The following is a 27105-nucleotide window of genomic DNA, read 5'->3' as shown; positions in this document are numbered from 1 at the left end:
CCCCCTTTTGTGAACCATTTGAGAACAAGTTGCATGAGAACAAGAACAATACATGACACCCCATATTCCTAAGTACCCTGGCATGTAGTTTTAGAAGTAAGGGCATTCTGTTACATATCTGGAAATCACCATACAACACTATACAAACCCAATTTAGATTTTGCCAGTTATCCTGATGATTTTGTTCATAGGGAAGGAATATCCTGAATACAGTTACTCGTCACGTCCCTTTCATGATCTTGATGTACTTGGGCCCAGGCCAGTTATTGCATAGACTGCCCCCGCACAGTGAATTTTTCTGGTACTTTCTCACCATTCTATGCCGGTTAGGCAACTGGGCAGGCATGTAGCCTGAGTGGCGCTGTGTCCTTCCTGGGTACATCATTATCAGGAGGCACGGGATGCTGAGTTGGGTCCATTACTGGTGATGTGGACTTTGATCACTTGGGGAAGGTGGTGTCTGCATGGTTGTTCAATTTAAAGTTACTATTTTTCCCTTTGTAATTAATAGGTCTCTTATGGGGAGAAGTTACTGCGGAGTCTACCTTGCTTTCTATTACTCATCAAACTTTCACCCACTAGCTTTAGTCCCTTGAAGATCTTGATTGCTTTTAGGTTCAAGCTGTCTTTTTGAGGCTACCTGGCAGTTATAACAAACACACCGGTAGAAAGAAGTATTTTGATTAGTAGTTTAGAATTTGACCCTGGAGCCTTCCTTTTTAATTTCTTTTAAGCTAAAACAGCTACTCTTGAGTAGAACCCAGCAGGCTGAAGAGCGTATGGAGGGAGGTATTGGAAAAATACCTTGACGTCTACCCCCTGCCACAGAGTAGCCTGCAGCCTGGACTTGGGGTTTGTGAAGAAACTGCCAGTAACAGAAGAATGAAACAACAAAACAAAAGCATTTTTCTTACAATAGAGCTCAGTTTTTTTCCTTTTATTTAAAGTTAGTCTCAGTCATTTCCCATCAATTCATTTTATTTAAGTGCTTAACTGAAAGGCATGGAAGGTTACTTAGCTATTGAGGTTTAAAATTTTTTCTTAGATGTTATTGTTGAAAAGAGCTAAAAATGGCCTGAGTCATTTCCTTCTGCAGGCGCACACTTCCTCTATGCGGGCTTTCAAGAGCACATTATGGTATTTATTTAAGATTGGTTTCCTACTTTTAAATTTTGTGACGAAATCTATCAGAGATAATATTTTTCAACTGAATGTCTTATACCTGGGATCCTTACATTTCCCCTCATGTTCTATTTTGTGTGCTATTTTTCTTCCATGTATGACTTTTGGTATAGCTACCACTTTCAGAAATTGTTTTCCTCAGCATTCTATTATAAAATGAAGTGCTCCCCTGCTTCCTAACTGATGTCTACTTTTTATTATCTTCTTTGCTAATACTTGGGGCTTCCCTGATAGCTCAGTTGGTAAAGAATCTCCCTGCAGTGCCGGAGACCCTGGTACGATTCCTGGGCTGGGAAGATCTCCTGGAGAAGGGATAGGCTACCCACTCCAGTATTCTTGGGCTTCCCTTGTGGTTCAGCTCGTAAAGAATCTGCCTGCAATGTGGGAGACCTGGGCTGGATCCCTGGGTTGGGAAGATCCCCTGCAGAAGAGAAAGACTACCCACTCCGGTATTCTGGCCTGGAGAATTCCATGGCCTTACTGTATAGTCCATGGGGTCGCAAAGAGTTGGGCATGACCGAGCAACTTTCATTTAACTTAAGTTGCTGATACTCACCTCCAAATAATGGTGGACATGGTGACATTTTGAGATTTTGTTCCACTTGCACCTTCTTTTCTCAGATAATGAGCATTGTTCTCATAGGAAGATATTGATCATTGTTTTCATCAATAGGCATATTATTAATAGAAAGTGAATCTGCATTAAACTGTGTTACAGGCTATCAATACAGTATTCTCCCTGTACTGTGCACTGTCAGTACAAAGATATCTAAGACACGGTTCCTACTCAGCATATCTCTTTGAGGGCACTGGGCATGTAACAGAGCATGCATTTGTTTTTGTTGTTCAGTTGCTAGGTCATATCTGACTCTTTGTGACCCCATGTACTACAGAGCACATCAGGCTTCCCTGTCCTTCACTGTCTCCCAGAGTTGGCTCAGATTCATGTCCGTTGAATTGGTGATACTATCTAACCATCTCATCCTCTGCTGCCCTCTTATCCTTTTGCCTTCAGTCTTTCCCAGCATCAGGATCTCTTCCAGTGAGTCAGCTCTTTGAATCAGGTGGCTAAAGTATTGGAACTTCAGCTTCAGCATCAGTCCTTCCAATGAATATTCAGGGTTGATTTCCTTTAGGATTGACTGATGTGATCTTGTAGTCTAAGGGACTCTCAAGAGTCTTCTCCAGCACCACAATTCAAAAGTACCAATTCTAAAAAAAAAATAAAAAAATAAAAAGTACCAATTCTTTGGTGTTTAACCTTCTTTAGGGTCCAACTCTCACATCCATACATGACTACTGGAAAAACCAAACTTTGACTGTATGGACCTTTGTTAACAAAGTGATACCTCTGCTTTTTAATATGCTATCTAAGTTTGTCATAGTTTTTCTTCCAGGGAGCAAGCATCTTTTAATTTCATGGCTATGATCACCGTCTGCAGTGATTTAGGAGCCCAAGAAAATAAAATCTGTCACTATTTCCACTTTTCCCCCATCTATTTTACATGAAGCAGTGGGACCTGATGCCATGATCTTAATTTTTTGAATGTTGAGTTTTCAGCCAGCTTTTTCACTCTCCTCTTTCACCTTCACCAAGACGCTCTTTAGGTCCACTTCGCTTTCTGGCATTAGAGTGGTATCATCTGCATATCTGAGGTTGTTGATATTTCTCCCAGCAATCTTGATTCCAGCTTGTGATTCATCCAGTCTGGCATTTCACATAATTACTCCACATATAAGTTAAATAAGCAGGGTGATAAATACAGCCTTGATGTACCCCTTTCCCAATTTTGAACCTGTCAGTTGTTCCATGTCCAGTTCTAACTGTTGCTTCTTGACCCACCTACAGATTTCTCAGGAGACAGGTAAGATGGTCTGATATTCCCATCTCTTTAATAATTTTCCACACAGTCAAAGGCTTTAGTGTAGTCAATGAAGCAGAAGTAGAATTCCCTTGCTTTCTCTGTGATCCAACAAATGTTGGCAATTTGATCTCTGGTTCTTCTGTCTTTTCTAAACCCATCTTGTACATCTGGAAGTTCTCGGTTCACATACTGCTGAAGCCTAGCTTGAAGGATTTTGAGCATAACCTTACTAGCATGAGAAATAAACAGCATACATACATGTGTGAAAAATAATAGTATTTGTTGAATGTGGCATTCTATACCTATTCTGGAGGAGCCAGAATATACACAGGACCTTGAAGGACCAAAACCAGTAGGGATGAAGGTAAGGAGAACATTCTGGGCCCTTGGAACTGTGTGACAGAGGGGTGAAGGTGGAGATGCAAGGCAGAAGCTTCCAGGGCCCTGAGCAGAGCCCTGGTGGGTGGCGGGCAGCAGGAATAAAGGAAAGTCAGTGAAATTGGGAGTTCCCCTCCTCGGTACACTCTCTGAAAGACTGTGTGTACTAGATAAGCTAACTGATTAGTGAAGAAGTCAACATGCTAGGAAGTGGAGCAACAAAATAGAAAAAAAGTCAGATAGATAGAAATGAAAAGGGGAAGAAAACAACATAGTTCAGGAATCTGAAGATGTTCAGGGAGGTAATTATGGGGTTTTGCGTACACTGTCTGTGTTTGAGAAAACTTGACCTCAGTGAGTAAGTTCTGCTTTACTCTCTTTGCCCCAACAGAAGAAAACATTGAAATGGTCTGTGCTGCTTGCACACAACTTCATCATGCTTTAGAGGAAGGAAACATGCTTGGAAATAAATTTAAGAGAAGAAGTATTCTCCTGAAGACGCTATATAAACTAGTTGATGTTGGCTCGGACTTGCTGAGCCTTAAACTTGCAAAAATTATTCTAGCAGTAAGTTTTTCTCTTCTCTGGTCTCGTAGACTGTAGCACATACAAGTTCTGTTAAATGCTTTGTTTGTAAAACCTTACAAAGAAGATTAGAAATGCACTGTGTTCATTTAGAATATTGAAAACAAAATTGAGGTGGTGAACTGACATCCCAGACTTTGACCAGAAAGTACGAAGGAAATAAGGCTGAGTACAGAGAAAATGTTCAGACAAATAAACGCTCACACGTGGATTGTGGCAAGGTTTCTTTTTTTTTTTTTCTTAAAAAAAAGGTGACAATAGGCAAACACATTCAAAACAGAAACTCAAGTAACTTGACTGGAGATCAGTATCAGAGAGTGCAGACTGTGGTTTCTGCCCTATGGTTTCTGTTGGGTGTTTGATGGTTCTGTCACATGGTTTAATAAATAACTTCAGATCACTTGGGCTGTGGACATAGTGGCCAGGTGCTTTTGAGGCCGGGTGAAACAGAGAACCAGCTGCCTTGTGGTCACAGAAAGGTGGTCATAGAAAGCTTCTGTGAGGTGTTAGAGAAAAGGCCAGACACCAAATAAAACTCTATAGAAACTCTGTCTCAAACAAAATGATATCATTGTTTGAGTGCAGCCCTTAGTGGTCACAGCCATAAACAGTTGGAACCAAAAGATAAGACACAATTATTATAGAATGTTCTAAGAGAGCCGCTAAAACGAATGAATGAAGCTTTGTTTACCTGGTTTCAGAAAAAATAAAAGCTATTATGTTAAAAACCCATAATTCATATAATTTAAAATCTTAGAGCACACAATGAAGGTGAGTACACTCAGTGATGGGTTAGTGAGGGTGCCCACTGTTCCTCATTTCGAAGTCTTTCATAAAGTCTTTACATATTCTCTGCAGTTTTGGAGGGGGTACATTCTTATTTAGCTGCCATCCTAAACTGTTCACCCTCTTTGCAAACACGGTGATATTGTATGTGATGCAGAAAGCAACATTTCTTTGAAATAGTGATCTTAGTAGTAGCTTAATCCCCTCTCATTGGTGATAATTGATCAGTCAGCTTTAATGAGAAAGAAATGGCACCAGGAGGATGTGCAGTCAGAAGTTATAAGTAGAGATGAAAAGGTGACTGCATGCTGCCCAGTTTCTTCTCTGGCCCTGGATTTGGGGCCCCTCCTGGCCCGGGAGAGCCCCAGTGTGAGACTGGAAGGCTCTCTTGGTATCACTGCCCTGGGCAGGACCCAAGCAGCCAGCTGCCCAGGGACTGCCTTGGTCTCTTATCAGGATCTGAGACATTGTGCTCTGTAGCAAGCCAAAAATAAATAGAGAAAGAAAGAAGGAAAATGCCATGAATTTGTTAATACTCTGCAGAGAAAATATCATCTTGGTTATTAAAGGTGCCATTCAAATTAATTATATACATGGCACAATTTAACTATTTTAGGACAAAAGGATAAGTGATCTGCCAGGCAGTGAACAGATTCTGAATGAAACATGTTTAGATAAAGCCCTTTCCGTGACACTGACCACCTTGCTGAATCAGGGGCAAGGCTCCTCCAGGCTACAGTCCAGAGTGCAGAGGTGGGTAGGCTGTCCCTTCTGCTTGACTGTGGAACCTCAAGGTCAGGAACAACCTTCAAGGCCAACAAGTCCAACTTCCCATCTGCCACCAGAATCTTCTATAATGCAGCGGGCAAGGCTTTGCTTCCCTTAGACCTTGGTGATGGGGTTCTATGTAAATTTTTTTTTAAAAGACATCATAAAAAGCTATTGAAAGAAACAAATTGACAAAAAAGCTGAAGATAAATAGAACTAAAATTTTGTAATAGCCTCTTTTTTCTGCTAATATTGACTTTATCTACCAGTTGACTATTATAATTCAAACATTTAAAGTTATTTGCAGGTTTAAAAAATCCAGTGGGTATAATGTTAGTTCAGGTTTCTTGCATTTTTGTTTAAGTGGAGCTTTGCCAGACAGCCATTGTCATTTTAACTTTTGTACCAGAAAAACTTACGAAAATGTATCTGCCTATTTTATGACTTGTTTTTTTTTTTTTTAAAGAGTACAGACATATATGCAATATGTGAATGCAACTATATTCGGAAAAGGAAGAAAATCTACACTCTATACAAGGGAAAAAACAGAAGTCAGCAGTGATTATATTTAGTGGCAGTGTTATGAGTGATTTTTAAACTTCCCTTTTCTTTAATTCTCCAAATTTGCTTTAAATCAAGTAAACTACTATGTTTAGCATAAAAGTAAACTACCCTACTGCAGGAACCCACTTGGTACCAGGGATTCTTGACACTGGGAATAGAAGTGAATAAAATAACCCCTGCCTTCCAGGCTGGCCATGTAGCAGCAGAAAGAGAGAGTAAACACTTGAAGTGCCAGTGGGGCTGATGGGCAGTGTGAGAAGAAAATAAAGCAGAGTGAAGGGAATGGCCGTTTTGGGAGGAAGTGCTTTTTTACACAGAGTAGTCTACATTCCTCACATACAATGTTTTACAGTCTTTTCTGTGTTTCAAAGTCACAATTTTACAGTTACCAAAAGAGAAGGTATAGTAATCTGCTTTGAATGTAAACTGACCTCACAGCAGGCCTGGAAATGGTAGTTTGTTGGGATTTTTTTTTTTTTTAATGAAAACTCTGACACTAGGTGTTTTTGTTTATATGTCTTCTGCCACTTTTCACTGAAAATGTAAGACTTGGGAGTGAGATTAGTTGTATTCATTCATTTATTCCACAAATTTGATTGAATACATAGCACAGGGTACCTTCCACACACAGAAAGAGTAATAAACCATGGTTTTTACCTCAAAGGCTCATAATGTAGTGGAAGATTCCCAGCAGATTATACTGCCAGATATAAAGGGCAATATATTTCCCTTGATACAGATTTTTTTTTCTCTCTAGTCACTTTTTTTTCCTGGGCTTTTAAACAACAATTTAAAAATACTAATCATTAAAAAAAAATTTTTTTTTTAAGTTTCCATTTCCTCTTTTCATCCTGAGAACAGAGGAAATTTCCATTCTGCCCTGTGACTGTTTATGAGGCTTCCACAACAGAGCTTCTCAGACTTGAATGTGCGCTCAGTCCCCTGGCAAAGTTGTAAGAGGCATGTTGTAGTTCAGCAGGGCTTCTGGGACCTGAGATCATGCATTTCTAATACATACTCAGTTGATACCAAGATGAGATGACATGACCCGTCTGAGGAGCAGACTCCGCGGCTGCATGATGGAACAAGTAAACCTAAGCTGCAGGGTTAGCTATGAGAGGTCATGGAAAGGGCCAGAGCAGGGGGGCAGACAGATAAGGGATAATGCTTCATGGACAGTACTCACCTCTCCCTTCCTCTCCAGCTCAGGGCCGACCACACTCCCCTTGGGATTTCCTACAGGGAACAGCTGGAGGAGGAAATGGCAACCCACTCCAGTATTGTTGCCTGGAGAATCCCATGGAAGAGGAGCCTGGTGGGCTGCAGTCCATGGGGTCGCCAAGAGTTGGACATGACTTAGTGACTGAACGACAGCGAACAGCACAGTGCCTGTAGACAGCAAGAGCTCATTCATATTTGTGAATCAAACACAGAAGGAATCTTTCAAAAATATGTGTGACAAATTCCATTATCTTTGTCTTTTTTACTAAGTGAAGACTCATTAGTAAACAATGTTGAAGATAATTTTAAGGATACTTTTTAATGACAAAATAATGAACCATATGTCATCTTTTTCACACAGATATATTTGTTCGGATGACCTCATTCCTCCAAACATATTTTACATTCTTGCAATGAAGGCATACAGTATTTCCATCTTACAGTAGATTATAGATGTCTTTTTATGCATAGTGTTCAGTTATACTTTTGTGACTGCTTAACATGAATTGTATTGATGTTCCACAGTTTATTAAACTGTTCCCAAATAGTGGACATTTAGGATTTTTAATTTTAATCTTTACTACTTTATATAAGTATGCAGCTCATTTAGACCATTTGACTCAGTCCTCCTAGACTATTTTTTTTAAGAGTATACTTCCTTATTGCTTAATTTACTTGAATATTTTTCTGTGATTTGGAAGGGAGTTTTAACCTTTGAATGTTACTTGTGATTATCTCAAAGCATTTCAGAAATAGGCTTAAATAATAAATACATATGTATTATCTAATCAAAAGTATTACTTTTTCATTTTATTTTATACAAATGATAAATAGAATTGTACTTTCCCCCTTTTCTCTCCTTTACCTCCATGATATGTTCTTTTCTAGGTTAGTTTAATCTGAAATTTTAGTATTCATCTCCCTTTATTTTGAAAAACAGTTACTCCATTTAATTAAATTTATCAACATCGGCCCTTTCTTTTTCTTCAAATATTCTTTAAAAAGTAATGATTTCACATATAAGCATGAGGCTTTATGAAATAAGAAATAAAAGTTTATCATTAAAATGTGCTTACTCTAAATATCATTTATATTGTATTTACTATAAGTGAGTTAATTAGATACCATAGTTGGCAAATTTGTGGCCAAAACTTTTGAAAGTTGATTTCTTTAGACCATTCTTTTTTAGATACACTCTTCCTGCACTTTCTAAATTAGATGTTCATGTTGAAAAATTACAGCGTGTCTTTATTTCCTTCTGCAATGGTAATGTGACTTCTTTCTCTACAGCTTAAAGTGAGTGGAAAGAATCTTCTTAATGTTTGCAAACTTATATTTAAAATTAGCAGAAGTGAGAAGAATGATTCTCTGATTCGAAATGACAGCATTCTGGGTGAGTATTATTCAGTACTACCATTCAGCAAATGTTACACTTGAATATGAATGAAAAGTTTGGAGAGCAAAGTTATAATTAATGGTAGCTGGAATATTTTTTTTTCTTATTATATGCAGAAGTTAGGTAATGCCTGTTTTTTCTCTGTCCTTCTCTGTTTTCCATGTTTCACTTAATGTATCCTTTGGAGCCTAGGAGGATACCCTGCTGTTTTTTTAAATGCCTGTAGTAACAATATGTAACTTTTACAAAGTGTTTCCTATTTAAAAATTTATTTCCTGGTCTTGGATCTACTGAAAAATTACATTTAATAGCACTTGACATAACTGACATTTTTGATCTTTTGATATGGTAGGGATAATTAACTTGGAAGACATATGTAACTGTTGTAGAAAATTGACATCAAAGTGTGTCAAATGTTTCAAATATGTGGGTAGGTATTGTAATACATCCTAACTACCTAGCTAACAATGTGTAACTCTTTATATATCCTTAAATAATTAAGATGCTTAAATAGTTACCTAAACAGAAATCTTTTATGAATTAGTACTGTTGATCTAAGGCAACAACATGGAAAATACTCTAAATCCTTTGTTAAGGATAAATGATCTTTTTTTTTTTTTTTTTAATCCCAGCACACAGGGACAAAGCCAGTACTGAAAGAAATGTATAATGCTGAATCAGCTTGTTGAGAATAATAGATTAAAAATAAAGATTCTGACAGATAATCTCACTGACTAAGAAAAATTAATGTGAGATAGGCATAATTAACCTTATCAGAGCTGTCTGGATTATCCTAAAAGCTAGTACTTGTATGTTATTTGGATGGATGTTCTTAAGTTGTCTTAGGGAAAGGCAGATGTTATATTTGAAACATCCTTTTCTATGGTTGAGATATTTTTTAAAGTTCCTATCTTGATTAACTTCCTATTCATACAACAGCCAGTATATTATTAAAGGTTTGTTGAAATATAACTCTTAAATTTCTTTAATTATTAGTTATTCTGTAATAAACTGTTTGTAACCGAAAATAAAGGTTAGCCAATATTAATAAGAGGCTAGGAATGGCATTCAGTTAAAAGAACACTTTCTTATTTACATATTAATAATCACATCTTTTGTTGTCACTAATGTTACAGAGATTTTTCTCATAAGCTTTCCTCTTTATGCCTTATGAGTAACTCTTAACAAACATTTGAATGTGGATCCTGGCTAACATTTTACAAATCGTATTTGATGTTCACACCCAAGTGCTTTAATCTCTCTCTCCAGCGGTTCTACTCATACATTTGTAATAGTTCATCTTTTTGACAGAATCATTATTGGAGGTCCTGAGAAGTGAAGACCTGCAAACTAACACCGAAGCTTTCCTGTACTGCTTGGGGACCGTCAAATTCATTTCTGGAAATCCAGAATTTCTTCATGAAATGATCGGCAAAGGTGCCGTTGAAATATTGATGAATCTGATAAAGCAAGTAAACGAGAACACCGAGAAATCTGGGACATGTTTGCCTAATTCAGGCCACTTGTTAGTCCAAGTAAGTATTTTACTTGAAAGTATTAGACTTGTAAAATTAGTTTTCATGTTATCTAATATCACTGAGCTGCCAGGTGGGTGTAACAGGTGGGCTGTCTATTCTGTGGCTTTTTACATGCAGTTGTCCACATGTTGGAGCAGGTCTCCTGCACATGGACAACTGTTGCTGCTACCCTGCAGAGAGAGCAGGCCTGAAGAATGAATACTTAGCACCTCTTCAACTGCATATTATAATCAGAATTTTAACAGGCAGAGTTTGAACTTTTAGAGATTCTTTTTTATTTATTTTTTTTTTTTATTTTATTTATTTTTTTTTTTTATTTTTTTTTATTTTTTATTTTTTATTTTTTTTTTTTAAATATTATTTTATTAGTTGGAGGCCAATCACTTTACAACATTTCAGTGGGTTTTGTCATACATTGACATGAATCAGCCATATAGTTACACGTATTCCCCATCCCGATCCCCCCTCCCACCTCCCTCCCCACCCGACTCCTCAGGGTCCTCCCAGTGCACCAGGCCCGAGCACCTGACTCATGTATCCCACCTGGGCTGGTGGTCCGTTTCACCATAGATAATATACATGCTGTTCTTTCAAAACATCCCACCCTCACGTTCTCCCCCAGAGTTCAAAAGTCTGTTCTGTACTTCTGTGTCTCTTTTTCTGTTTTGCATATAGGGTTATCGCCACCATCTATCTAAATTCCGTATATATGTGTTAGTATACTGTAATGATCTTTATCTTTCTGGCTTACTTCACTCTGTATAATGGGCTCCAGTTTCATCCATCTCATTAGAACTGATTCAAATGAATTCTTTTTAACGGCTGAGTAATATTCCATGGTGTATATGTACCACAGCTTCGAGATTCTTTTTTATAATTTTGCTTATTTGTTGTGATTTTTGACTGCTCGGTCTTGGTTGCTGCGTGGGCTTTTCTCTAGTTGTGATGTGTGGGGGCTACCCTTCATTGCAGAGGTCTCTCATGTTGCAGAACACGAGCTCTAGGGCACGAGGGAACAATGGTTGTGGTTCCAGGGCTCTAGGGCACAGGCTCAGTAGTTGCAGCGCACACACGGGCCTAGTTGCTCTTTGGCATGTGGGATCCTCCCGAATCAGGGATTGAACCCATGTCTCCTACATTAGCAGGTGGATTCTCTACCACTGAGCCACCAGGGAAGCCCCTAACTCTTGAGAGTTTTGAAGCCAGGTCTAGGCTGGAGATTGTTCATGATGATTGGTAACTCCTGTCATGCATCTTTTATCTGCAATAAAGATCAGAAGTTAATGACACTGAGTGGACAGCCGTTGAGGGGATATGTAGACATCACATAGGCCAGAGACTACAGGAATGATGGGAGCAAAGCCAGATACATTTAGAACGACCAGGGCAGGAAGAAAAAATGTGTTATGTGTTACAGTTTTATTACTTTTGTAGCAGATTAAATCTCATAGTCGAATTACTTTCGCTGGAGCTGCCTCGGGTCTCCATTCTTTAGATGAGACTGTACTCTTTAATAACATTTGAATATCAGTTAATAGTATCTTTGATGTAATAATTTATGAGGTTTGAAATGTGCTTGTCAATTAATAGGGATTGATCAAGGACTGAGTGCTTAAAGCCTTCAGGATAGCATGTTAAAAATTAGTTTTATCTCCTGCCTTTAAGATGCTTAACGTGTTAATGATGATTATTAATTTTGGACTTTGTGGTCTGTCTCCATTTTGAAAAAGCCTGTGAAAACCTCCTTCTGTTATGAATGATTAAATATTCTACTGGATGTGCCATCTTTTGGCTAGGAAGACTTAAATAAGAAACATTTTCATGCTGATAGTGTTATTGAGTTATTCAAACTTTCCCTCAATGAAAATGGTTATTTTGGTTATATAATTATATTTCTTGTTAAAATACAAAAAGTAAGAGTGGAAAAATCACCTGAATTATTTTCACCCTGAAGTAAAGTACGTCCAACTTTTAATAACCATTCTTCCATGCATTTTACATGCATATGTATTATATATACTTACATACATATAATTTTTGCTTTTGATCAAGAACTTCTTCATTCTAACAGCTGCTTTTGCTTATTTTGCATCACCCTCTTTCCTCCTTGTTTCTCCTCCTGGTCCACACAACACATGTCCTCAGTGCCTTTTAATATACCCATAGATTTTAAAAAATGGAATATACTATGCATGTTTCTTTTTTCATTTAACAATACATAGTAAAAACTCTATAGACTTATTTTATTCTTTTTATTGGCAGCATAATATTCTGTGATGAAAATATACCTCACATTCTCAAGCATTCCTCTCTTGAGGTACTCTGCTTTTATTTTTACATAAAAGCTTCTAGAATTCTTGTTTTGTTTTAGAAAGTTCTTTCATAAGTATATAGTTGTCCCTCAATATCTGCGGAGGATTGAATCCAGGACCTGCCCCAGATCCCAAAGTCCACAGATGGTCAGGTCGCATACTTGGTCCTTGTATTCGTAGATACAGTGTACCATCTATGGTTGACTGAATCTGCAGATGCAAAATATACGAGGGCAACTGTACATGTGTACATACATTTATATATAATTTATAAATTTAGCAGTAAGTGTAGAAATGTGTTTACATGTAATTGTTGTTGCTCAGTCACTAAATTGTATCTGACTCTCTGTGACCCGATGGACTGCGGGCTTCCTGCCTTCAGTATCTCCCACAGTCTTCACGTTCATGTCCGTTGAGTCCATTGAGTCCGATGATGCTGTCTATCTATTCCCCAGAGTTTGCTCACTGCTCTTTAGTTCCTCTTCATTTTCTGCCATTAGAGTGGTATCATCTGTATACCTGAGGTTATTGATATTTCTCCCAGAAACCTTGATTCCAGCGTGTGATTCGTCCAGCCCAGCATTTCACAGGATGTATTCTGCATAGAAGTTAAATAAGCAGGATGACAATATACAGCCGTGTTGCATTCCTTTCCCAACTTTGAACCAGTCTGTTGTTCTGTGTCTAGTTCTAAACATTGCTTCTTGACCTGTATACAGGCTTCTCAGGAGACAGGTATGGTGGCTTGGTACTCCTATTTCTTTAAGAACTTGCTACAGTTTGTTGTGATCCACACAGTCAGTGGATTTAGTATAGTCAGTGAAGCAAAAGTAGTTATTTTTCTGGAACTCCCTTGCTTTTTACATGATCCAATGAATGTTGGCAATTTGATTTCTGGTTCCTCTGCCTTTTCTAAACCCAGCTGGTACATCTAGAAGTTCTTGGTTCGTATACTGCTGAAGCCTAACTTGAAGCATTTTGAGCATGACCTTGCTAGTATGTGAAAAGAGTGCAGTTATACAGTAGTTTGAACATTCTTTGGCCTTTCCCTTCTTTGGGATTGGAATGAGAACTGACCTTTTCCAGTCTTGTGGCCACTGCTGAGTTTTCCAAATGTGTTGGCATATTGAGTGCAGCACTTGAAGAGCATCATCTTTTAGGATTTGAAATCACTCAACTAGAATTCTATCACCTCCACTAGCTTTATTTGTAGTAATGCCTCTTAAGACCCACTTGACTTCACACTTCAGGATGTCTGACTTTAGGTGAGTGACCACACCATTGTGGTTATCCAGGTCATCAACACCTTTCTTGTGTAGTTCTTCTGTGTATTCTTGCCACTTCTTCTTAATCTCTTCTGCTTCTGTTAGGTCCTTACCATTTCTGTCCTTTATTGTGCCCATCCTTGCATCAAATGTTCCCTTGGTATCTCCAGTTTTCTTGAAGAGACCTCTGGTCTTTCCCTTCTGTTGTTTTCCTCTATTTCTTTGCATTGTTCATTTAAGAAGGCCTTCTTATCTCTCCTTGCTATTCTCTGGAACTCTACATTCAGTTGGGTGTATCTTTTTCTTTCTCCCTTTTCTTTCACTTCTCTTCTTTCCTAAGCTATATGTAAAGCCCCCTCAGACAACCACTTTGCCTTCTTGCACTTCTTTCTCTTGGGGATGGTCTTTGTCACTGGCTTCTGTACAATGTTATGAACCTCCATTCATAGTTCTTCAGGCACTCTGCCTACCAGATCTAATCCCTTGAATCTATTCATCACCTCCACTGAATAAGGGATTTGATTTAGGTCATACCTGAATGGTTTAGTGGTTTCCTCTACTTTCTTCAATTTAAGCCTGAATTTTGCAATAAGAAGTTCATGGTCTGAGCCACAGTCAGCTTCAGATCTTGATTTTACTAACTGTATAGAGCTTCTCCATCTTTGGCTGCAAGAAATATAATCATTCTGATTTCAGTATTGACCTGGTGATGTTTATGTGTAGAGTCATCTCGTGTGTTAGTGGAAGAGGCTATTTGCTATGACCAGTGTGTTCTCTTGACAAAACTCTGTTAGCCTTTGCCCTGCTTCATTTTGTACTCCAAGGCCAAATTTGCCAATTACTCCAGGTATCTCTTGACTTTCTACTTTTGCATTCCAATCCCCTATGATGAAAAGGACTTCTTTTTTTTTTGGTATGCTAGAAAGTGTTGTAGGTCTTCATAGAACCAGTCAACTTCCGCCTCAGTGGTCAGGACCATAGACTTAGATTACTGTAATGTATAATAAAAATATACAAATAAAATCAGTTGGTATAAAGGAGAATTGGCTTCCCAGGTGGCGCTAGTGGTTAAAAAAAAAAAAAAAAAAAAACCTGCCTGCCCAGGCAGGAGACATAAGAGATGTGGATTCGATCCCTGGGTCAGGAAGATCCCCTGGAGGAGGAAATGGCAACCCACTCCAGTATTCTTGCCTGGAGAATCCCATGGACAGAGAAGCCTGGTGGGCAGTGGTCCGTAGGGTTGCACAGAGTCGAACACAACTGAAGTGATTAAGCACACACACATACCCGTGACCAAAAATACATCGGATCCAGAGCTAGGACCTCCGGCATGCCAGTCAGGGTAGCGCGCTTCTCCCCGCATTCCTCTCCTTTCCCTCTTGGCTTGCTGCAGTCTCCTCAAGTGCAAACTGACTCACCAGGACAGGTGCCCCTTTCTTTTCCAGACATCCGTGCATCCCTCCAGGCGGGAATGTGTCCCTCTAGGGTGTAGTAACTCTGTCCCACTGCCCTCCACCCACCACCAGGCACTCCCATGTCCCCAGGGTCTCCCTCTCCACCTCTGGCATCTGGCATGGGGGTGTGGGGACTACACAGCCTGAGGCCTCTCCCTGGAGCCTAGTCAGCACTCACATCCCTGTCCAGCAGGAGAAAGTGGGGCCCCTCATCACCACCAGCTGAGCGCGTGCTCCTCTCTGGAGCCACATGTGTCCCCGCGCACGGTCATTATGTGTGTGTATGTGTGTATGTTTACAAACATGGGGGAAGGGAGACATCCTTTTAGGCCATTTCATTGGCAGAGTTTTCTGGACTGGGCATTCCCTTGTGTTTAATTAAGACAAAGAAAAGCTGTTTTGTATCATCTGGATTAGAAAATGTTAGCAACTTGACTTCACTATAAGAACAGATGAAAATCTCTAGTGAGTATGTCGCACCGCCTGGCCTTTTATTAGCTCACTCCTGTGCATATACAACCAAACCAATCTGACCACAGGTAGAATCGCTTGATTACACCAACTTTTGGAACTGGTAGCTGTAGCTTGTGAGATATTTTCTTGAAAGCAACTTTGTTCACCTGAATGGTCTAGTGGTTTTCCCTACTTTCTTCAGTTTAAGTCTAAATTTGGCAATACGGAGTTCATGATCTGAGCCACAGTCAGCTCCTGGTCTTGTTTTTGCTGACTGTACAGAGCCTCTCCATCTTCGACTGCAAAGAATATAATCAATCTGATTTTGGTGTTGACCATCTGGTGATGTCCATGTGTAGAGTCTTCTCTTGTGTTGTTGGAAGAGGGTGTTTGCTATGACCAGTGCGTTCTCTTGGCAAAACTCAATTAGCCTTTGCCCTGCTTCATTTCGTACTCCAAGGCCAAATTTGCCTGTTACTCCAGGTGTTTCTTGACTTCCTACTTTTGCATTCCAGTCCCCTATAATGAAAAGGACATCTTTTGGGGTGTTAGTTCTAAAAGGTCTTGTAGGTCTTCATAGAACCATTCAACTTCAACTTCTTCAGCGTTACTGGTTGGGGCATAGGCTTGGATTACTGTGATATTGAATGGTTTGCCTTTGAAACGAACAGAGATCATATTGTCGTTTTTGAGATTGCACCCAAGTACTGCATTTCGAACTCTCTCATTGACCATGATGGCTACTCCATTTCTTCTAAGGGATTCCTGCCCACAGTAGTAGATATAATGGTCATCTGAGTTAAATTCACTCATTCCAGTTCGTCTTAGTTTGCTGATTCCTAGAATGTCGGCATTCACTATTGCCATCTCCTGTTTGACCACTTCCAATTTGGGAAATAGAAATTTCCCTCATGGGAAATAGATGGGGAGACAGTGGAAACAGTGTCAGACTTCATTTTTTTGGGCTCCAAAATCACTGTGGATGGCGACTGCAGCCATGAAATTAAAAGACGCTTACTCCTTGGAAGGAAAGTTATAACCAACCTAGATAGCATATTAAAAAGCAGAGACATTACTTTGCCAACAAAGGTCCGTCTGGTCAAGGCTATGGTTTTTTCAGTGGTCATGTATGAACGTGAGAGTTGGACCGTGAAGAAAGCTGAGTGCCGAAAAATTGATGTTTTTGAACTATGGTGCTGGAGAAGACTCTTGAGAGTCCCTTGGACTGCAAGGAGATCCAACCAGTCCATCCTAAAGGAGATCAGTCCTGGGTGTTCATTGGAAGGACTGATGCTGAAGCTGAAACTCCAATACTTTGGCCACCTCATGCTAAGAGTTGACTCATTGGGAAAGACCCTGATGCTGGGAGGGTTTGGGGGCAGGAGGAGAAGGGGGCGACAGAGGATGAGATGGCTGGATGGCATCACCGACTCGATGGGCGTGAGTTTGAGTAAACTCCGGGAGTTGGTGATGGACAGGGAGGCCTGGCGTGCTGCAATTCATGGGGTCGCAAAGAGTCGGACACGACTGAGCGACTGAACTGAACTGGACTTGTTCACCTGAAAAAGTAGCTAAATAACCTGTGTCTGTACAAATGGAGTAATATCTGTAAACCAGAGAGAACACGCAGGGCAAAACGGTAAAGGCAGGACTTCCTCTCCTTTATGATTTTCAACCTAAAACCTCAGTAGCTTTGCCTCGTGCTGTAAAACTTCATGTGTTCTGCCCAGCACGGCGCTGGAGCCCTCCTGTTTCCCTTGCTCGGCCCTGTTGGAGGCCATTGAGTGAGTATAAAGCACTGAAGCTGGACTCTGAGAGTCGTGTGGGATGTAGGAAGCGGGTACCAAGGGAAAGGGACAAGGTGTGTTTGGGGGCTGCTGAAGAGGCTGTCTGTCCAGAGCAGAGAGTGGCGTGAGGGAGGCCTGGGAGGTAAGATCCCAAGGCTGTGGTCATGGGCCTCGAATATCAGGCTGCCGAGTGTGGACCCGGAGTAACACAGAGCAGCTGGGAGGTCTGTGTGTGGGGAGGAGAGGAGATTAGAGTGGCAGAAAGAAAGATGAGTATGCACAAGACAGTGAATGGATGAAGACCAAAAAACTGAAAAGTGATGGGGGGGAGTGTGTCAGGTGGGAGGATTCAGATCTCACATACAGCAGCCCCAAATAAGAGACGTTGCTGTGGTTATTAGAGTTTAGGCTGATTATAAAGGAGCTAAAGGAGCAAGATCAAGAAATGGGTGTGGAAGGGATAAAAGAGCGCCTCCACAGCATAGGGGCTAATGATGCTTAGAGGAAATTACTGAAGTGTTGAGATTTTTAAAAAAGTTTTCTTTGTGTTATTTCTTACATATATGTATACACGTAAATATATGTTTATCACCACACACCTGACATTGAGACATTGACCTCACAAGTGTTTGTGGAGTGGCTGCTCTGTGGCTGCTCTGTGTTCTGGGTGGTGAAGAAAACACCCGGAGGGGCCTCCTTTTTGGTGATCCCTGTGTCCAGATAATAGTATTCTGATGTCCTATTCTTCTACAAAACTCTGAACTGAACCCATGTGTTCAGTTCAAACTGTCAGATGCTTGATGTTAGTAGATTTTGAGAAGGTTGAGAGAATGATTGTTGATATTCAAAGGGGCCAGCACCACTTTCCACCAAGTGAAAGTATTAATACTCCCAGTCTGGCAAAACAAGAGACAAGAGTTTGTCTGAAAAATCATAAGCATAAAGAAAGTTAATCTGTGCATGATCACTTAATTCCACAATGCTGGACTTTTGAGAGAGCTCTTTAAAACTTGGAAAAAGAGAAATACAGACCAGCTGAAAGGTTAGGCACCCCCTAGATTCCAGCAGCAAATTGCATCATCTAAGGAGGTGACACAGATGAAATATGGGTTTGTCATTGTTAATCTCAGAGGGTTATTAGAAGATGTTAGGGTTAATTTCTGACTTGTGTGTGTTTGTCGCTCAGTTGTGTCAGACTCTTCGTGACCCCATGGACTATAGCCACCAGGCTCCTCTGTCCATGGGATTCTCCAGGCCAGAATACTGGAGTGGGTTGCCACTTCCTTCTCCAGGGGATCTTCATGACCCAGTGATCAAATCTGGGTGTCCCGCATTGCAGGCAGATTCTTTAACATCTGAGTCACCAGACATTAATGTCTGGCCAGACTTGCAAGGGCCAACAATTAGGAAGGAACTGAGGATAATTCCTGGAGTCACCTCCATCAGAAAGTTTGCTGTGGTTTCCATCGTGCCCCCTTCCTGGGCACCAGGGAAGAGTCTCTTGTATGTGTCATAATCACAGACAGGCCCCAATCCCCCCAGTGACTCATCTGTCCTCTTGTGTCTTGAGGACACAGTAATTGAAGAAAATCTCAAGGTACTCACATTTACAGCTGAGTAATTTGTAAGTATATAACATAACTATTGGGCTTCCCAGGTGGCTCAGTGATAAAGAGCCCGCCTGCCAACGTAGGAGACTAGGGTTCAATCCCTGGGTTGGAATGATCCCCTGGAAAAGGAAATGGTAACCCATTGTAGCATTCTTGCATGGAGAATCCCATGGACAGAGGAACCTGGTGAGCTACAGTCCATGGGGTCAGCAGAAGAGTCAGACATGACTTAGAGACTGAATAACAGCGTAACTATTGAACCCAGATTGACTTAAACTAGTGTTCCTATTTTTATGGATTCCTTTGTATTTCCAATCTTTTCTTCTTTACAGCCTTTTGTTCTTTATTTTTGAGTTTAATCCTTAGAGAAATATGTTCTTTTCCTGCTTTGAATTTCACATTTTTGAAATTGAAACTGTCCTGCATGCCCCTGCCCCACCCCAAATGACATCATTTCTTTCCCTCTTCTCACACCTGGTTTCTCTGACCCCTAAGCCTGCAAGCTTCTCCCCAGAGGGTCCTTCAAGTTCTAATCTTGCCCCCTTCTTGCTCTGTACACCTCCAGCCTCCTATCCTTCCTTTTTCTAAGTGGAAGTTTGTCAGAAAGGTCAGTCCTCTGACCCTTTTTCAGTCCCTCTCTTCCCCCTTTGGCTCTGAAGTGTGGGGAAAAGGAAAGTGAATTAAACAGAGATTGACCCTGGGTGGCTCAGAAAATGATACGTTTATTATCAGAAATTAGAGCTTTCTCTATGATCCAGTGAATGTTGGCAATTTGATCTCTGGTTCCTCTACCTTTTCTAAACCCAGCTTGGCCATCTGGAAATTCTCTGTTCATGTAATGCTGAAGCCTAGCATGCAGGATTTTGAGCATAACCTTACTAGCACTGGAGATGAGTGCAGTTGTCCAGTAGTTTGAACATTCTTTAGTACTGCCTTCCTGGGAAATGGAATGAAAACTAATATTTTCTAGTCCTTTGGCCACTGCTGGGTTTTCCAAATTTGCAGACATATTGAGTATAGCACTTTAATAGCATCATCTTTTGGGATTTGAAATAGCTCAACTGAAATTCCATACCTCCACTAGCTTTATTGGCAACAGTGCTTCCTAAGCTAAGGCCCACGTGACTTCTCACTTTGTCGTGGCTATCTGGGTCATTAAGGTCTTTTTTTGTACAGTTCTTTTGTGTATTCTTTCCATCTCTTCTTGATCTTTTCTGCTTCTATTAGGTCTTTACCATTTCTATCCTTTATTGTGCCCATCTTTGGATTAAATGTTTGTTTGATATTTCCAGTTTTCTTGGAAGAGATGTCTAGTCTTACCCTTTCTGCTGTTTTCCTTTATTTCTTTGCATTTTTCATTGAAGAAGGCCTTCTTGTCTCTCCTTGCTATTCTCTGGAGTTCTGCATTTAGTTGGGTGCACCTCTCCCTTTCTCCCCTGCTTTTCGATTCTCTATTTGTAAAACCTCCTTGACTTCGTGCATTTCTTTTTCTTTGGGATGGTATTGTTTGCTGCCTGTTGTGCTGTTTTTTGTTGTTGTTTTTTTTTTTTTTTTTTGCTGTGCTGTATTATAGACCTCTGTCCATAATTCTTCAAGCGCTCTGTTTACTACATCTAATCCCTTGAATATATTTGTCACCTCCACTGTATTTCATAGGGGATTTGATTTAAGTTGTACCTGACTAGCCTAGTGGTTTCCCCAACTTTCTTTAGTTTAAGCCTGAATTTTGCTAAGAGGAGCTGATGATGTGAGCCACAATTAGCCCAGGTCTTGATTTTACTGACTGTATACAGCTTCTCCATCTTCAGCTACAAAGAATGTAATCAGTCTGATTTTGGTATTGACCATCTGGTGATGTCCATGTGTAGGGTCATCTCTTGTGTTGTTGGAAGAGGGTGTTTGTTATGACCAGTGCGTTCTCTTGGCAAAATTCTATTAGCCTTTGCCCTGCTTCATTTTGTACTCCACAGTCAAACTTGCCTGTTACTCCAGGTATCTCTTGAGTTCCTACTTTAGCATTCCAATCCCCTATGATAAATAGGACTTTTTTTTGGTGTTTGTTCTAGAAGGTCTTCTAGGTCTTCATGGAACTGATAAACTTCAGCTTCTTTGGCAGCAGTGTTTGAGGCATAGACTTGGATTACCATGATATTGAATGGTTTCCCTTGGAAAGGAACAGGGATCATTCTGTTGTTTTTGAGATTGTATTCAAGTACTGCATTTCAGACTCTCTTGTTGATTATGAGGGCTGCTCCATTTCTTCTAAGGGATTCTTGCTCACAATAGTAGATATAATGGTCTTTTGAATTAAATTCACCCATTCCTGCCTGTTTTAGTTCACTGATTCCTAAGATGTTTATGTTTACTCTTGCCATCTCCTGCTTGACCATGTCCAATTTACCTTGATTCATGGACCTAACATTCCATGTTCCTACGCAGTATTGTTCTTTGTAGCATCAGATTTTACTTTCAGACACATCCACAAGTGAGTGTCGTTTCCACTTTGGCCCAGCTGCTTGATTTTTCTGGAGCTATTAGTAGTTTTTCTCCTCCCTTCCACAGTAACATATTGGACACCTTCTGACCTGGGGGTAGGGGGCCCATCTTTTGGTGTCATATAGTTTTGCCTTTTTATACAGTTCATGGGATTCTCAAAGCTAGTATACTAGAGTGGTTTGCCATTCCCTCCTCCAGTGGATTGCATTTTGTCAGAACTCTCCACTGTGACTGGTCCATCTTGGGTGGCCCTGCGTGGCATGGCTTATAGCTTCACTAAGTTACACAAGCCCCTTCGTCATGACAAGGCAGGACCATGTCCTTTAATAATAAAGGACATTATTAAAAACAGGAAACTGATATGGGTATAATGCAATTAGGTAGTTTACTTATTTGCATATTGTTTTTGCGATTGGGTAAAACTTTTTTTTTTGTCACAGTCTTTGGTTTGGTTATTAGGGTTGCCAATTTTTAAATTATTTATTTATATTTTTGGCTTCTCTAGGTCTTCATTGGGCTTCCTAGGTGACTCAGTGGTAAAAAAAAATCTGCCTACCAATACAGGAGATGCAGGTTTGATCCCCTGGGTCAGGAAGATCCCTTGGAGTAGGAAATGGGAGCCCAGTCCAGTATTTCCATGGACAGAGGAGGCTGGTGGGCTACAGTCCATGGGGTCGCAAAAGAGTGGGGCATGACTGAGGGACTGGGCAGGAGCTCGAGGTTGTCATTACTGTGTGCATGCTTTCTCTAGGTGCAGTGAACGGGGAGTCCTCCCCAGTTGTGGTTTGTGGGTTTCTCGTTTCGCTGGCTTCTCTTGTCATGTAGCAAAGGCTCTGGGCGCTCGGGCTTAGGTGCTCCTTGGTATGTGAGATCTTCCTGGACTGGGGATCAAACCTGTGTCCCCTGCATTGGCAGGCAAATTCTTAACCACCGGGGACCACTGGGGAAGTCCCTTGCTAATTGTTTGATGATATATTTGTTTGTGGGAAGGGCAGCTACTTCTGCTTATGAGGTTTCCTTCCTATGAAGGAATACCCAGTAGTGTAACTGATCACTCACTGAGCCATCTGGCCTGAGAGAGTGGGTAGTCAGAGCCTACTCTTCCCTTTCCTGGGAAGGGACTACATTTAAACAACTTGTGTTCCCCTTTGATTCTCCACGGATGGCATGTCTAAAGGTCTGGGGAGAGTCAGGGATCCCAAACGTCTAATGACCTTCGAATTTGGAAATGAAGAGAAACTAAGGCAGATGGGGAGGAAAGTTGAAGGCTACCTCTAGCTGAGGAGGGGGTGCTTTCTAATCCTGAGCCCCTGCATCAGATTCGCCCACCTGGTCACAGGCCACGCCTGCCTTGGTGGAGCAGAGCAGAACCACCTGTGCTCGCCAAGCAGGAAGTGAGGCGACCAGGAGATTACGCTAAGGGATGTCTCCTCACAAGGAAGGAACATCAAGTGTGGGAAGTAAGTATTCCTATACCACCTGCTTCTGGGGAGAACCTTTGCTTTTCAGTTGCTGTCCTATCTGCTCAGTCTCAGCTCTTCATTGTAGACATTGTTAGTTGTGGCAATAAAGAAATATCACTAACTTTAACAGGTAATTCTGAAAATCAGTGTTATTACTCTGTAGTTCTTAAAGCATTATCTTTTCAGACTCATTTTCCTTGTTTTACTGCTCTGACATTCCATATAGTTTAGATGACATCCAAATTTCTGCTGAACTGATACATATGATAGCCACAACGGGAAGAATCAGCTGCCTACTCATTTTATCAAGGTAACTGACATAGTGGTGGTAAATGGAGAAACAGTAATAAACATAGGCAGATGTTAAGTAGAGTCTCAAAGCAGGAGGGCACTAGGATTTGAGGAGGGCAGAAACTTTGCCCGCTGAAGGAGGACCCCTGTGGTAGGAATGTGCCATCCAGGCTCCACAGCCAGGCACTAAGCCTTACTGAGGATTGTAAACTGGTATTACTTTCACATGCATGTATCTTAACTCCAGTGAAAGGCTTAGGAATATTTGGGATTAGCAGTTTCATGTATATAGTGGCATCTTATAATTGATTTCTTTTATCTCAGCCAGAACTGTACTATTCATATTAATATATGAGACAATATGAAACTCCTTGGGTTACCACAGAGGCTCTGGTTTTGGCATATATGTGGTCTCAGTTGGGCACAAATCCAGAAAATTGAATCTGCTCTCATTAATAGAGGGAGATGGTTTTGCTGAGGTTGGAAAAATGGTGTGGCTTTGGTCTTAAATCATTTGACACTGTTTGTGGTCTCTGGCGGCTGTCTTTATTCTTTCACGTCATCAGCGGGAAGTGAACCATTTTGCAGCTGGCAGTCAAGTTGAGATAAAACTCTAGGGATTTTGGTTATGGATATTCCAGATGGTTGGGCAATAAATGAATGCTTTTAGGAGACAGTCAAAGGTAGCAGGGGAGACAACAGATGAGGAGTCGGCAGGGTCCTGGAAGCCCACCTACCTGGAGCTGGCGGCCCTCCTGAGCTTCAGTCTCCTCATCTGAAACGCGGAACTCAGAATACCTTTGCTGTCCACAAATTTAGGGAGCAAACGAGATCAAGCTCACGAGATAGCTTTATAAAAAACAAAGTAAGCTGCTCAGATTTTTTTTTTTTTGGCAACAGCATTCAGTGTATAAAAATAAAATGAATCTTGATGTCAGTTTTGGTAGAGGAAGCTTAATAACTTTCAGACTGTTAGTGGTACAATTTTCAATTGCATTATGTTCCAACGTTTTCTTTGCAAGCTGTTTCTTTGAAATTGGGAAAATATTTCTCCAAGGAACAATGCCATGACTGACGGTAAAGTTCCTGGGCTAGTAAAAGAGCTTGTTCAGTTTCTGATGCATCTAAATGGGAATTCTGTGGTGGGCTGTGAGCTACAAGCCCCTCTAATCTGGGCCAACTCTGATGGCTGAATGCCTCCTGGGGCAGAATCCGGTGAGTTCCCTGGGGACTGAGGACTCTGATGGTGGGAGAGTGCGAAGGGAAGAGGGAAGTCATCCACTGGTGAAATTAGCCATCTATGCAGGCTGGGGGGACCAACCAGCCCTCCCCACATGCGCCCACTCCAGTGCAGTAGAGAATGCTGGGGGTGGGGCCGCAGCTGCATTCTTAAGTTCAGCGATCTAAATCAGGAGGGACTCATGCTTTAAGGCAGAGATTTCAATATGTTTGCTAAGATTTTTCAAATAATTAATAATTGGAAACATGATTTGAAATTGACAATAAAGTACCTAGATTGATTTTTTTTAAGTGCTACATCTTTTGAATTCTAATTTTTCTTTACTAAAATGCTGTTTGAGCCCTAATGACTTACTGATCACTACTTGTTATAATTTTTCCCTTTAAAATGGGTCTCCCATTGTTAGCTGACAGTGAGAACTTTGAGGCCTGACTAATTCAAAGTGAGATGGGATGGCTTTGCCAAGCTCACTAGGTGTTTTACCTGGAGGTAGGTGCTGATTGAGGGTGGGGCCCAATCTTACAATGATCAAGGAATCTGGGGAAACCCAGGGCTTCCCAGGTGGCTCAGTGGTAAAGAATCTGCTCCCAATGCAGGAGCCACAATCCCTGGGTTGGGAAGATCCCCTGGAGTGGGAAATGGCAACTCGGTCCAGTATTGTTGCCTGGAGAATGCTATGGACAGAGGAGCCTGGCAGGCTACAGTCCAGGGGGCCGCCAAGAGTTGGACATGACTGAGCAACTAACACACCACACACTTACAGAGAAAAAGCTGCCTCAGGAAAAGTGAGCACCACCAAGATGTAGAGTGTGGCTCAATCACTTTAGCAGCAGATTTGCAACCAAAATCACGCTAGAATGTTTCTTCTCTGATATATACCAAACATTCAGATCCCCTTTTGTCCCAGACATCAAATAAAAACTGCTAATTAGTAAGGACACTTAAACTTTTATCCATCCTTTTTGTGGATTACTAGTTCCATATTCTCCTCCTTTTTCTTCTTCCCACTGGTTGTCTTCTGACTCAGTATGTCTGTCCCAAGGGGCTGCACATTAAGAGATGGGAAAAAGAATAATTGAAAACTCTTGTTTTTCAGTTTGCTATTTCTTGATGAGATGACTGTTAAGAGGTTGGGAATTGTTCCAGTAAGCCCTTTGGATTCTAAACAAGCATCTATGTATGCAGCTAACTTTAACTTTGGGGGTTTTTGTTTGTTTGTTCGTTCGTTTGGGTCATAAAGTATTTGAGATGGTTTAAAAGATTATATACAATAAAGTAGAAAAATACATCACTAAGCGGAATTAGGGACAATATAAACTAGAATAGAAACTTAAAGAAATGGATGTATTTCTCCAAGCAGGGAGCTTGAACTTTGAACTCCTGCTCTGTGGGGCAGGCCCAGTGTGTGGGCTTTCCTGGGTGGAGGGGGCTGGAAAACAGGCTCAGCTACAGAGCACACATCCTGTTAACAACTTCTGCAAATATATCTCTGTTAAAAGTTGGGGCAAGGTTGAGAGTTAAGTGGGCTGACTTGGAATTTGCCTTTAGTGTTACCACGGTATTTAGCTAGACTCTCCTCCCACCGCTCTCTTTATGCTTTTCCCAGAAGAAGCCGCTTGACTGTGTGCTGTATTCAGTCCCAGCCCCACCCACGGTGAGACCCTTGGCCCACAGCCAGCGCCTCAAAATGGGGGGCTTTCATTGCTGCATCTGCCGGGTGACCTCCTCCTGATCCTCCTCCCTGGGGGGGTTTAAGTTCTGGTTTACCACCAGGCCTCTGCTAATCCCGGCACTTTCTTGCCAGAGGCTTCTTAAAGGGGAAAAGCCTGCTTTTCCATCTCCTGTCTCCCTTGTCCCTTCATTTCCTTCCCCCTTTCCTTCTTTCTCCTCTCATCCCCTCTTCCTTTCTCCTGCATATCATCCAGCCAGTTTTTATGAGCATATTTATTGTCCTCCAGATAGAAAGAGGCATAAGAAACTGTTTGGACCCTAGAGGAGCTCACAGTGGGAGAGAAAGTGTCTGATACAAGTTGTAAGGGGTCTAGGTGTGAAACCGGTGTGAACAGGGAAGTTTGTTTAGCTGGGAAGGGGAACAGTCAACCACTGAAAAGCCTTCAACAGAGGAGAAGTGAGCCTGAGCTGGGTTCAGAATCCTGAGCAGGAGATGGACAAATTGGAGAAGGAGCGGAGGAGAGTGTTGGAGGAGGATATTCTGCAGAGGCAGTGGTTCATTCAGAGGCTTGGAACTGTGGAAGGACCAGGAGGTTGTGTGTGGTGCAGAGTCTGAAAGATGACCCATGTGCAGGGAAAGGCAGGAAGGGAGATGACCTAGTGGGGTGAGCCGTGCTTTCCAGAGCAAAGAGCCTTTTGGATATGGATTTCGCCCAGTAGGCCACTGGAAATCAGAGGAAGTCTGAACAGGGAAGGCTGGGTTTCAGGATGCTTTCTCTG

At 41.2% G+C, this 27105-nt stretch overlaps 1 protein-coding gene across 4 annotated transcripts in view; it reads left to right on the top strand.

The window, feature by feature from the left end:
* The window catches only part of ARMC2 (armadillo repeat containing 2), a 159566-nt gene that overhangs the window by 41122 nt on the left and 91339 nt on the right, over positions 1–27105 (top strand). For all 4 annotated transcript variants that reach the window (XR_010659954.1, XM_065911817.1, XM_065911815.1 and 1 more), the window contains exons 8-10: positions 3817–3992; positions 8640–8742; positions 10057–10280. Coding sequence is in view for 3 of the 4 variants with exons in the window: in XM_065911817.1 (XP_065767889.1) it covers positions 3817–3992; positions 8640–8742; positions 10057–10280 (503 nt within the window). In the remaining variant the exon portion in view is untranslated. The remainder of the gene's footprint in view (positions 1–3816; positions 3993–8639; positions 8743–10056; positions 10281–27105) is intronic.

Source organism: Muntiacus reevesi, chromosome 19, assembly GCF_963930625.1.
Source record: "Muntiacus reevesi chromosome 19, mMunRee1.1, whole genome shotgun sequence".
Taxonomy (NCBI): Eukaryota; Metazoa; Chordata; class Mammalia; order Artiodactyla; family Cervidae; genus Muntiacus; species Muntiacus reevesi.
Note: the sequence above shows the minus strand (reverse complement) of the source record. Positions and strands in the feature narration are given on the sequence as shown.